Genomic DNA, 12502 nt, shown 5'->3' on the forward strand with positions numbered 1-12502 from the left:
TGGAACAGAAGGGAATGGGTAGGTAACTTGAGAGTATAGAGTTCCAGAGGACAGCAGGGTGCCAGAAGGAATTCACCCCAAGGAACCAAGCACATATGCATTCTATAAATCCATCCTCAAAGGAGAAGCACAGGACCAGTGGTTGGACCCCACACACCGTGTTCTGAACGACTCTTCCCCGGAGTAACTTTTGAAGGTAGATCACAGCCATCTCTATATCTTCTTCTTCCTAAAAGAACAAAGTGAGAACCAAGCAGCTTGAGAAGAGCAGCAGTCAGCACGAAATATTTTTTGAAGACTCAGATCAAGCAAAAGGGACTGTGCTAGATGCCAGAGACTTAAAGAGAAATAAATGAGGTCTATACTCTCATTGAACATATAGTATTTTAAATGCTACTGGATTGTTAAAATTCATTCTTTTATAATAAGACATCATTACAAATCATTTCAACAGCAAAAAATTCATGCTATCCCTACAATTTAAGCCATTTTCATTTTTCTATACTCCTTTCCAGCAAAATCTTTCTTGAAGCAACAAGTATTGCTTACACCATCCCTTTTGTAATAGTTTTTTCATGTTTGATCAAGAGTAGACAAGGAATGGGGCGCCTGGGTGGCGCAGTCGGTTAAGCGTCCGACTTCAGCCAGGTCACGATCTTGCGGTCTGTGAGTTCGAGCCCCGCGTCGGGCTCTGGGCTGATGGCTCGGAGCCTGGAGCCTGTTTCCGATTCTGTGTCTCCCTCTCTCTCTGCCCCTCGCCCGTTCATGCTCTGTCTCTCTCTGTCCCAAAAATAAATAAACGTTGAAAAAAAAAAAAAAAAGAGTAGACAAGGAATAAAGCTAGTTTGTGTCAGAGTCTAGAGTAAGGTGTTTCTCACAAGAATTTAGATAAGCTGGTAAAATCAGAATGGACAAGAATAGCCATCTACAAAAATCACCTTAAATAACTGTGTCAAAAGCAGAAAGCAGAGTCTGCAAATCTAATTAAGGTGCCTCTAAATGCAAAAGAAAGCAACAGAAATCAATAGCATTCACACATGTGAAAGACAATGTGTTAACCACAGGCAGTGACTGGCATAAAGTCTAGCAAAGGGGATGTCCAGAAGCACATCCTGGCAGTCCCTCCACGCAGGTGACCCATCAGAAGCCCTAATGAGATCTCCTGTCAACTCCCCTCCCTCTGACAACCTTCTCAGTACAATCTGGCTTCTTGTGAGAACTGCCCTATCCTGGGAGATGATGGGCTGACCTGCTAAGAGGAATGCCCCCATCTACCAGGCAGTTATCCTTCGGTCAAGCAGGACGTTTGGATTGTGGCATCTCTAGCAGTTTCTTGGAGGTGGGGGCTGTCTAGTCTGAGTCAGTCCTAAATCCTGACCGACTCTGGTACCTCACCCAAACAGAGTTTGGAGATCTACGAAGGTGAGGTATGACTCTGGTCAAGGTGACCTCTTTGAGCCAGTCCTACCTCAGAAGCCAATCTGTCCTCATGACATCTCTGGCACTTCACTCCTCTCTGACACCAGCTGTCATCAGCCACCTCCCCATGTGGGCAAGATGGTTATAGTAACTGATCATCATTCAATCTTCTTTTTTTATTCGACATACATGAGGATTACCTTCTGATGCCTATTTTTCTTGGAAAGATTTTGTTGTGCTTATTCGTGTGTGTTTGATGTTTGAATCATAAGAATAAATGCCATATAAGTCATATCTTGAGAAGGTAACCCTGTTAAATTAGGTTTGTTTTTAACTCAAAGTATCTAAGAACAGACAGCAATACTGAATTTAGCATTTCAAATCAAGTTTCAAACTTACATTGGAACTCATTTCCAAAGTTGGAGTTGGAAGGCGAGGTTGAGGTAGTGACTTTCTTTGAAGAAAGCGCAGAAGTTTCTTTGGTTCAAGAACTTTATTCTTCTTATCCAATATTGCCTAGAATAATAACACCAAGTAGTGTCATTCTTTACCTTTGCATTTTCTTCCACTACCAGATCTAGGCCACAGTTCTGAAGATCAATCAGAAATTATCTTCTCTATGGTTATGCTTGGACAGTTTGAGAAAGTCCAAACCCAGGTGCTTCTGTGACCCAAGGGATGTTATGATATTCCTAAAGATCAACTAACCACTGGATAAACTTGGCACATATTCTAGGTTTATCCATTTTAATCAAAGATTTGGAGGACTTAAATTTTTTTTTTGAGATTTTAAAAGGTTCTCTCGTATGTATGCAAACAAAACCCCAACTCCTATTCTTTCATAAGAGCCTATTATCTGTTTAGAATAAGTGCCTGGGCAATAGAAAATTTCCCTGTGCCATAAATGATGGAAATATTTGATGTTTTGTTGTTATAGGGGAATTGAGGAGCATTCAAGGGCAACTGTCTCAAAGTGAGGAGCTTTCCTTTGGCAGTGAAGGCCTGCACATCATGATTCTTGAAAATGAACTTGTTTCCTTGTGAAACAGTGTGTGTGTTCTGATTTCAACATACGTTTTATTTGTTTTACTTTTGATCACCAAAAGTCCCCCAAATTATATGTAACATAGGATTTTGTTCACTGGTTCTATATTCAGCCACAGGAGGGGATACTTTTAACTTAAAAGTATCAAAAATTCTAATCTCCATCATTTAAAAATCATACTTTAGAATCACATTTTTCTGGGGCTCCTGGGTGGCTCAGTTGGTTAAGCATCCGACTTCAGCTCAGGTCATGATCTCACAGCTTATGAGTTCAAGACCCGCGTCGGGCTCTGTGCTGACAGCTCAGAGCCTGGAGCCTGCTTCGGATTCTGTGTCTCCCTCTCGCTGCCCCTCCCCCAATCACATGCTGTCTCTGTCTCTCAAGAATAAAATAATAGAATCACATTTTCACCACATAATTTTTACATTAGTTTTCCCACAGAAAACATACAGAAGTGATAAAACAAGCACAAAGCCAAAACTTGAAATTAGTAAAAATATGCAAATTGAGTAAAATTTGAAACCATATGAAATTACTGTGGTTGTAATAGAACCTCTGAGTTTCTACAAAATAAAACTGACACAAAATATATATAACAGCTCTAATATATAACAGCTTTACAATAACCACAACTACTGAATCAATAAAAGCAACAGCAATCAAAAAAATAATAATTCTAAACACAGGCATCTCTTCAGTGATAGGCCCTAAATAGCACCACATGAAACCACTTTAAAACCAGTCATTCAAAATATGTTGGTATCGATCTGGGAAAACAGGCACTCACATACACTGCAGCAATTAGTACATCATTTATGCAAGAAATTTGTCAATATACATCAAAACTATAAATGCAGGCATATTGTGGGCTAGCAATTCCATGTCTAAGAATTTTCTTCTAGATATGTTCACACATGTACCAAATTATATGAAAACAAGATTACTCAATGCAGTATTACTTTTAATACAAAAAACTTGAGACAATATAAATAACAAGAGGGGATTGGTTAAAATATGGCACATTTAAGCAATGATATATCATGCAAAAAATAATGTAACATAATTATGGGATGATCTCCAAGATATATTAAATAATAAAAGCACAGACAAAACCATGTGTATTATATACTAACATTTGTGTAAAAAAAAGTTTAAAAAGATACTTGGAACCACATAGCTGGGAGACAGGGATAGAAGGTTTACATTTAATACTCTCATAGAACTCCTGAATTTTGAACTATGTGGATATTTTTCCCAGTCAATAAATAAATTCTAAATATGAGAGAAAAGAAAGAAAAAAATCACTTGAATTTTGAAAAAAAGCAATTGGATTTTTACAATTAAAAATGTTTGGTCAAGAAGTCCAATCAAAAGTATAATAAAACTAACAAAAATATTTGAGAATTTCTTCAATCTCAGTCTTATCATTGTCTTGAAAAATAAAGTTCCCAGGGAGAGAGAAAGGAACATGAATGAATATGAGAATATCAAGGAAATGCTCTTACCAAACAATACATTTTAACCTGCTTAAAAGACAAACTGGCTAGGCAACTGAGTTTAATCCACAGTTTTCATAAATGAAAGAAAGAACTGATTGTTACACTCTTTTAACCTACTTTAAGATGTAAGTAATTTGACAAATCTTCAAAAATATATTCCAACCTAAATTACTACCAAGAATAGCCTGAAAATATTGTACTGTGGAAATTCTTTTATGCCATTCTAGATATTTTTCTTCCATGATTACTGTGACATAGCCCATAAAGTATTTTTTAAACCTTATACCACCTGTACCTTCATGTTTCTATGATTCTGAATTCTCAAAATAATGTTAGCCATAAGACTAAAAGCAGATACACTGTCTGGACATAAACCTGATATTTAGTGATTCTCTTCAATTCAAACCAATATTCTAAACTAACAGACTCCATACAATGGCATCTCATCCCAAATCCAAAAGGACATATAAAAACAAGGACAATAAAATAATGTGAATCCTATGACCCCATCAGCTACAACAAACATTAAACACAGCCCAATGTCTAGCCAGATTAGAATAAATCCCACATTATGCCTATTTACTTCAGTTCCTATTGCTTGATAACAGATGTCAGGCTATCAAAAACATTAAAAGGTATTCCAAAGGAAAGGGGGAAAAACCCCCACAAAAACACAGTCTAAAGAGAGAAAGCAATCATCAGAACCAAATTCAGATAGGACATAAATGTTGGAATTATCAGACAGAAAATTTAAGATAACAATGATCAATATTATGATAAAGGCTCTAATGGAAAAGGTAGATGACATGCAAGAATAGATGAGTAATGTAAATAGAGACAGAAACTCAAAGAATCAAAAGGAAAGGATAGAAATCAAAACACTATAACAGAAATGAAGAATGCCATCAATGGCTCATCAGTAAACTCCACATAGCTAAAAAAAAAAAAAAAAAAAAAAAAAAAGAATCCAGGAATTTAAAGATAGGTCAATAAAAATTCCTCAACCTGAAATGCAAAGAGAAACAAACAAATAAATACAACAAAACATCCAAGAACTGTGAGACAATATCAAAAGGAGTAATGTGTGCAACTGGAATGCGAGATGGAGAAGAAAGAGAATGCAGAATAAATATTTGGAATAATAATGGCTGGAAACTTTGCTAAATTAATGACAAACACCAACCTACAGATCCAGAAAGCTTAAAAAAATGCCATGAAAGACACATACCTTAAACACACACACACACACACACGCACATGCACACACAAACACCACAGGCATACAGTATTTAAATTAGAGAAAACCAAAGACAAAGAAAGAAATCTGAAAGAAGCCAGAGGAAAAAACACCTTGGCTAGTGAAAAACAAAGATAAAAATTATAGTGGAATTCTAGTCAGAAACCATCCATGCAAGAAGAGAATGGAGTGAAATCTTTGAAGTGTTGGGGGGAGGAAACCCCACCAACCTAGAATTCTATACTCAGTGAAATCATTATCCAAAAGTGAAAAGATCACAATTTTATACTTAACTGCTTCAAAGGATACTATCAAGAAAGTAAAAAGACATCCCACAGAATAGGAGGAAAATCTGCAAATCATTTATCTGATAAGGGTAGGCCTCAGAATATATACAGAACTCCTATACCTCAACAATAGACATTAAAAGTAATGTCTATAATAAACAATTAAAACACAACCCAATTAAAAAATGAGCAAGGAATCTGAACAGACATTTCTCCAAAAAAGGTATACAAATGAAAGGCACATGAAAGATGCTAAATTTCATTAATCATTAAACAAAAGCAAATTGAAACCACAGTGACATACTACCTCACACACACTAGGATGGCTATAACAAAAAGATGGGCAGTCACAAGTGATGGCAAAGATATGGAGAAATCAGAATCCTTATACATTCCTGGTAGGGATGTAAAACAGTGCAACCACTTCGGAAACAGTCTGGCAGTTCCTCAAAAAGTAAAACATAGTTACTATGTGATCCAGTAACTCCATTCCTAGATCTAGAGCCAGGAGAACTGAAAAACTTACGTCACTCAAAAATCTGTACACAAATGTGCACAGCAGCATTGCTTAGATAAAAAGGAGAAACAACTCAAATTTCTATCAACTGATGAGCAGATAAACAAATTGTAACACATCCACACAATGGAATATCATATAGTCACAGAAAGTAATGAGGTACTGAGACCTACTACAACATGGATGAACTTTGAAAACATTATGCTAAGTTAAAGAAACCAGACACAAAAGGCCATACATTGTGTGATTTCATTTATATGAAATGTTCAGAATAGGCAAATCCATAAATTGAAAGATTAGTGGTTGCCAGGGGCTATGGGGAAGAGGGTAATTGGGAGTGACTGCTAATCGACATGGGGTTCTTTTGGGATAATAAGAATGTTCTGGAATTAGATAATGGTTATGGTTGAACAATCTTGTGAGCATACTAAAAACAATTGAATTGTGTATTTTAAAAGGGTGAATTTTATGGTATTGAATTATATCTAAAAAAAAAAAATCATAAAAGAGAAACGAAGACTTCTTGAGACAGACAAAAAACTGAAGGAGTTCATTGCCAGGAGACCTGTCCTGTAATAAATGGTAAAACAAGTTCTCCAGGCAGGAGAAAAATGACATTGGTTAGAAACTTGCATTTCTATAAAGAAAGGAACAGTGGCACAGAAAGAATAAATGAAGGTAAATTGAACTATTTTTTCTTATTTTTAATTGATCCAAAATATAACTGTTAAAGCAATGACAGTAAAAATGTATTGGGTGATTATAGCCTATGGATCAGTGAAATGAACGACAGCAATGCCACAGGGACTGTAGGGAGGAACTGGGAATAATCTGCTATAAGGGAAATGCTCTACATGGAAAGTGATAATATTACTTGAAGGTGGACTTAGATTATTTTATATGTAAACTCATATACTAGTTCACAAGACAAGCCTCACTAAATTTCAAAGAATAGGGATTCCTGACCATAGAGCAAATGAGTTAGAATTTACTTCAAAAACGAGTTAAAATTCCTGCATATTTGGAAATTTAAAAACGTAAATACTCACAGGAGCAAAAACCATAACAGATGTTTTTAAAAAGTTAGATACTAAATAAACACTTCATATCAAAACTAATGAAATATACTAAAATCAGTGTTTTGAAGGAAATGTTTAGCCTTAAATACTTTATAAAACTGATGAGTGCCTGAAAATTAATGAGCTACATGCCTACTTTAAGTTAGGAAAAGAACTACAAAGCAAAAAGAAACAAGAGAGAAAGACATAATATGAATAGGAGTTAATACAATTGATAAAATATCTATAGTAAAGAAAATCAACAAATTTGGAGGTTCATTCCTTGGAAGAACAATACCAAGAAAATTAATAAGCCTCCAGTAAAGCTGAATAAGAAAAAAGAGTTAAAGCACAAATAAATAATATTATGACTGAAAAAGTAGGCACGGTTATAGATAAAACAAACGCTAAGAAGATTATAAAATAATACTATCAACATATGCCAAAAAATTTGAAAAGTTAGGTGAAATGGACCTTGTAAAGAATGTAATTTACCAAAACAATGCAGAAAGATCTGTAAGTAGTACGGAAATGAAGGAGTGGTGAAAGCTTTCCCATGAAGGTAACATCTCAGATAATAATTCTACCAAACTGAAGAAACAGATCATCTTAAGCTTAAACTCTTTTCAAAAGTAGAGAAGAAGGAATACTCTGCAGTCATTTAAGAAGACCTGTATAACTCTGACACCAATACTGTACAGAATCAAAATGAGTAAGAAAAGTAAGGCCATTTCACTCACAGATAAAGAATCAAAATTCTGAAAAATAAACTAGTAAATCAAATCCAACAATGTATTAAAAGTAAGATAAAACACCTTGACCAGGTTAGGCTCATCCCCAGTATGTAAGGATAGATTAATGTTTGTTTAAAAAAAAAAGCAACTATAAATGTTCCTTATTATAATAATAATTTTAAAAAGAAAAATATATAATTATCTCAATAGATACAGCTGAAACATGTGATAAAATACAACATGAACACACGATTAAAAGCTTCCGTAAATTAGGAACAGAAGAGAACTTCCACACCCTAACAAAAAGTATCTACTAACACATCTTACAGAAAGTGAGAGAATAATGAATGCAGAGTTCAAATGGGTAAATGGAGACAGGGGGATGAGGTGGGAAGAACCACATAAATACACATGAATTACTGTTAAGGTCCTAATTTTTATAGTGAGTATGGGCTCCCATGGATTCTTATTCCACTACCAAAACCAACTGAACAAACAAACATACATGGACCAGTGGGGAGATTATGTCGTGGACCAGAGTCTCAGTGTAGTTCCTACAGATCAGCATTACCTGGAAACTTGTAACAAATGCAAATACTCCAGCCCCACTTCTGACCTACTCAATCAGAAACTTTGGGGTTGGGCCCAGCAACACATGTTTTAACAAGCCCTCTGGGTGATTCTGATGCCTGCTAAAGACTGAGCAGCACTATCATAAACCACGAATTCTGGAGTCTATACACCTACAGTCCAATTAACAAATGGGAAGCACAGCTGGTGGCTCCTCTGTACTTGTTTCATGGGGACAACCATTGTACTTTCTCATTTAGTTGAGCTTTAAACTAGATCAGACAGGCCTTGAATGTGACTCCCTGTTACCCTGGTAACAAATCTAAAAGGGAGAAAATGAGGCCTAGTACACTATTAAAACCAGCAGTAATTCCTAACACTAGAAACTTGCTACGCCTCAACGTAGTCTCAGATATTATGGAGATCCAAAGTCAGAACCACTTTTAGGAAGTAACATGACTTCCGCCAAGAAATTGGAGAACAATCTCCAAGAGATTTTCCTACAGTTTGAAATGAGGAAAAGAAGCATATTCATTCAGCATAGCAAAGGCAACTTCCAGAAGAGAAAAATCTAGGGAGGAGAAAAAATGTAGAGTTATCCGTTGAGAACTACTGGACATTGCAATTTTGGAGGTATAGTATTTCACTGCAAAAGTCCCACTAGAAGCATCTTGTCTATGAATAAGGATTATTATACCTTATGAACCTCTGCCAACTCATGTTCCATTCTTGCTGCCCTCTTGAGAAAACCAGCTTTCGTGGTAGTGACTTTTGGCTTTGGAGGTCTGATTCGGGGTTGTGTCACAAAATCTGGGAGACATGACTCAAGTTCAACTAATCCTACAGGAAAGAAGTACATGTTTTTTAGTATTTGGTGATTAAATTTACCATTTTGAAAGCGTATTGTTAGTTTTAGGAGCTATTTGCCAAGTGGTTTCATTTAGAATTATTGATGAGGTAGAGCCCACATAATTGGAGTGGACCCAAAACGTAAAGCAAATTTCTGCATAATTAACTCATGTTCTCAGTGACTTAAGATTGTAAAATGAGAATCCATTCTAATACAATATTTCCCTACAAAAATGTAGTAAATTCTATGATAATAATCAAGAGAAAATTAATGGTCATATGATACATGGGATCATCATTCCAAAGTAGATGTACACAAATTTATCTTATTCTGCTCTGGAGATGATCAGCCAGAGACACAAGTTCAAGAGTGTGACCATCAACTCATGATCTTGGCCATATACATGATGCTTCAACTTGTCAACTAAAATTTAAATAATCTAAATAAGCTTCTCTTGGACTTTGTAAGAGGTACAGCTCTATGAATTTATCCCCTGGTTATCCATTTCCTTGCCCACTAGTTTTCTAGCACTTCTTAAAGGGCTAATTTCGTGATATATTTCTTGTTTGCTTTGAAAATCTGATATAAAAGCTTTTTCAGTTTCATTTTTGTATAACTTTATTAGTGACACTGAACAAGTTTAAATGTTTAGTAGTTAAGCATTGATACACTGTTATATAGCATATCCATTTATTTGAGTCTTAGCAGTTTTTATTGGTTTGTATGAACTCACATTAATAATATTGAATGTGTTCATTGCTATTTCTTGAAAATATTTTTACTTGTTGTTTAGCCTTTAATCCAATACTCTTTCTCTTCTAGTACTTTAATACTCCTCTTATACTGGACTTGTTATCATGTAAACATCTTACCTTCATAGGTGTTGAGATAGTGGTTTTTTACTACAAAGTCCTCTGAGTTGTTATCAGGGAAACGACCAAGGCGAGACAAAGGCCCATAGACCTGGGATGCATAGTCAGAATAATCCTTGATGATATTTCTTCTCTCCAACTTCCCTTCTATATTCTTTCCCTTTCCCACAAGTTTTCTGATTGCTAGAATAAAACATACCTCTGTGACTATCTCCAAAATATAGTTCTAAACAAATGCATAATAATAGGCCAGTTTTGTTTTTGTTCACAGAGAAACTACTGAACTGTGCAGTCATGAAGACCACTCACTGCAGACAGAATATAACATTAAAAACAGAGGTTAGTCCTCTGTGTGACCCAGATCCTCATGAGACAAGCGGGAGTGACAGAAGTTGAGGCAATTAGTGTCCTCAATGGGTACTCGTCAAAAATCTTTTATAACTGGGGCACCTCGGTGGCTCAGTTGGTTGAGCGTCTGACTTTGGCTCAGGTCATGATCTCCTGGTTCGTGGGTTTGAGCCCTGCATTGGGCTCTGTTCTGATAGCTCAGAGCCTAGAACCTGCTTTGGATTCTGTGTCTTCCTCTCTCTGCCCCTTGCTCACTTGCTCTTTATCTCTCTCAAAAATAAATAAACATTAAAAAACTTAAAAAAAATTGAATAACTGCATTCCAAGCTCTGAGGTAAGAAGGTGTATTCGGCAAAAGTCTTCCAGGCTTACAAACGAAACTCAAAGTAACTGAAAAATATATGTTCAGGGGAGATTTGGAGAATTATTTTCTCCTAGGAGAATAATTGCAAGGGAGGGAGACTACAGGTTCTTCAGTAATCTGACCATCTTGGTTAACAATAGAATAAAGCACAATATATCCCAGCTTAGAGCCCTAGAAGTGTTTGGCAGTCAGAGGGAAAAGGCTGAGCCGTGCACATTCAGAGTTCATTCATCTAAGGAGTCATGCTTGCTACCTCCACCGGCTCCTTCTCTTTCAGTCCTATCACAGAGCCAGCCGGTTTGAAGGCTCTATGCTGTGTGCTGTCAATGCATGCAAAGTCATACTGTGGGACTGCAAAGTCTTGTTGCAAGAGGCGGCTGCATGCACCACTGCTGACTTGTGGGTGTTTATGTTTGATCCTCAGTGCTTCTGTGTATAACTTGGGGTTTTAGAATTAAATAAAAATAGTTAACATTTTATTATTTACCTACAAAAGTTAGTCAACTCATCATTAGTTATACCAAGTACTGAAAAGAAAAAATGTTGACAATGTCTAACTACATACCTCGAATCTAGTTAAAAGTTATTTTCTCTCTCTCTCTCTCTCTCACACACACACACACACACACACACACACACACACACACGGCAAGTTCAGGGGCATATAAGTGAGAGCAGATAATAGGTGCCTCACTTATGACGGGAGGGAGTGGGGTCCTTGAAGGCCTCCCTGAGGAAGTGACATTTGAGTTCTGTCTTAGCCAGGGTTCCCCCAAAGGCAGAGCATGAGACAAAAGCAGTTGTGCAAGCAGTTTATTTGGGAGGTGATCCCAAAGGGCAGGAAGAGAGGGACAGGGGGAGTAAAAAAAAAAAAAGCTACTCAACCCATTGTTAGTATTGTGAAGTGCTGAAAAAAAAAACAAAACAACTTTTGAACATGTATACCTAGCATCTAGTTAAAAGTTCACTAAAAATAATTTTATGGAATTAATTTTTATAACTGTTTTACTTTTGCTAGAAAAATAACAAATTTGATTTTTTAAGTTGTAATTACATTCTGTTATTATACATTAAATTGATAATTTGCATATATAATTGATACATTACAATTTTATAAGTAAATTATATTAAAAGTTACTAAGCAAATAAAGCTATAAAGCTAAATCCTAATAAGTCAAATTTTTTTAAATTTTAATTTAGTTTTTATATAGTCCTTAAAAATTTTTTATATAGTCATTCTTAATCATCCACTGACTACTCCTTTTATATGTACAGATATAATACATAAACAGATATACAGTATATCCATGGTCTTAAAATTTCATGGGAGGGGGCAAGCAGGAGAAAATATGTCTACATGTCTCATTTAAGGGAAATAATTTAAAAAAGGGTTGAGAAATTGGGCTCTCTGGGAACTCAACCCATGAATATGAGAAGCCCATCCCCTACTCTCCCTCTCTCTCCCTCTCTCTCTCTCTCACACACACACACACACACGTGTGCGCGTGCCAATAATGTCAGTAACTTGACTACCTGTTAGAACATTACTACTTGGTTTTCTTAGAAATTTTCCTCCAGTCTTCTACTTTTGAAAGTAACTCTTTTCCTTTATTCATTTAATAACACTAGGACTCATAAGAATTCTATCTAAATCAGGTTTGGTCAAAGATTCAAAGCAAAGCCAACTTTCCCATTCTCTTCA

General features: G+C 35.9%; 1 protein-coding gene across 2 annotated transcripts in view; it reads right to left on the bottom strand.

Moving 5' to 3' along the window:
• Positions 1–12502, bottom strand: part of CFAP91 (cilia and flagella associated protein 91) — a 75318-nt gene that overhangs the window by 20195 nt on the left and 42621 nt on the right. For both annotated transcript variants that reach the window (XM_047099660.1, XM_047099661.1), the window contains exons 9-12: positions 10089–10271; positions 9064–9206; positions 1819–1935; positions 158–229 (exon numbers count right to left, since the gene is read on the bottom strand). In XM_047099660.1, coding sequence (XP_046955616.1) covers positions 158–229; positions 1819–1935; positions 9064–9206; positions 10089–10271 — 515 coding nt within the window. The remainder of the gene's footprint in view (positions 1–157; positions 230–1818; positions 1936–9063; positions 9207–10088; positions 10272–12502) is intronic.

Source organism: Lynx rufus, unplaced genomic scaffold (genome assembly GCF_022079265.1).
Source record: "Lynx rufus isolate CCGP_SWC_20201006 ecotype Redwood Valley unplaced genomic scaffold, mLynRuf1.p SCAF_5, whole genome shotgun sequence".
In the NCBI taxonomy this organism is placed as follows: domain Eukaryota; kingdom Metazoa; phylum Chordata; class Mammalia; order Carnivora; family Felidae; genus Lynx; species Lynx rufus.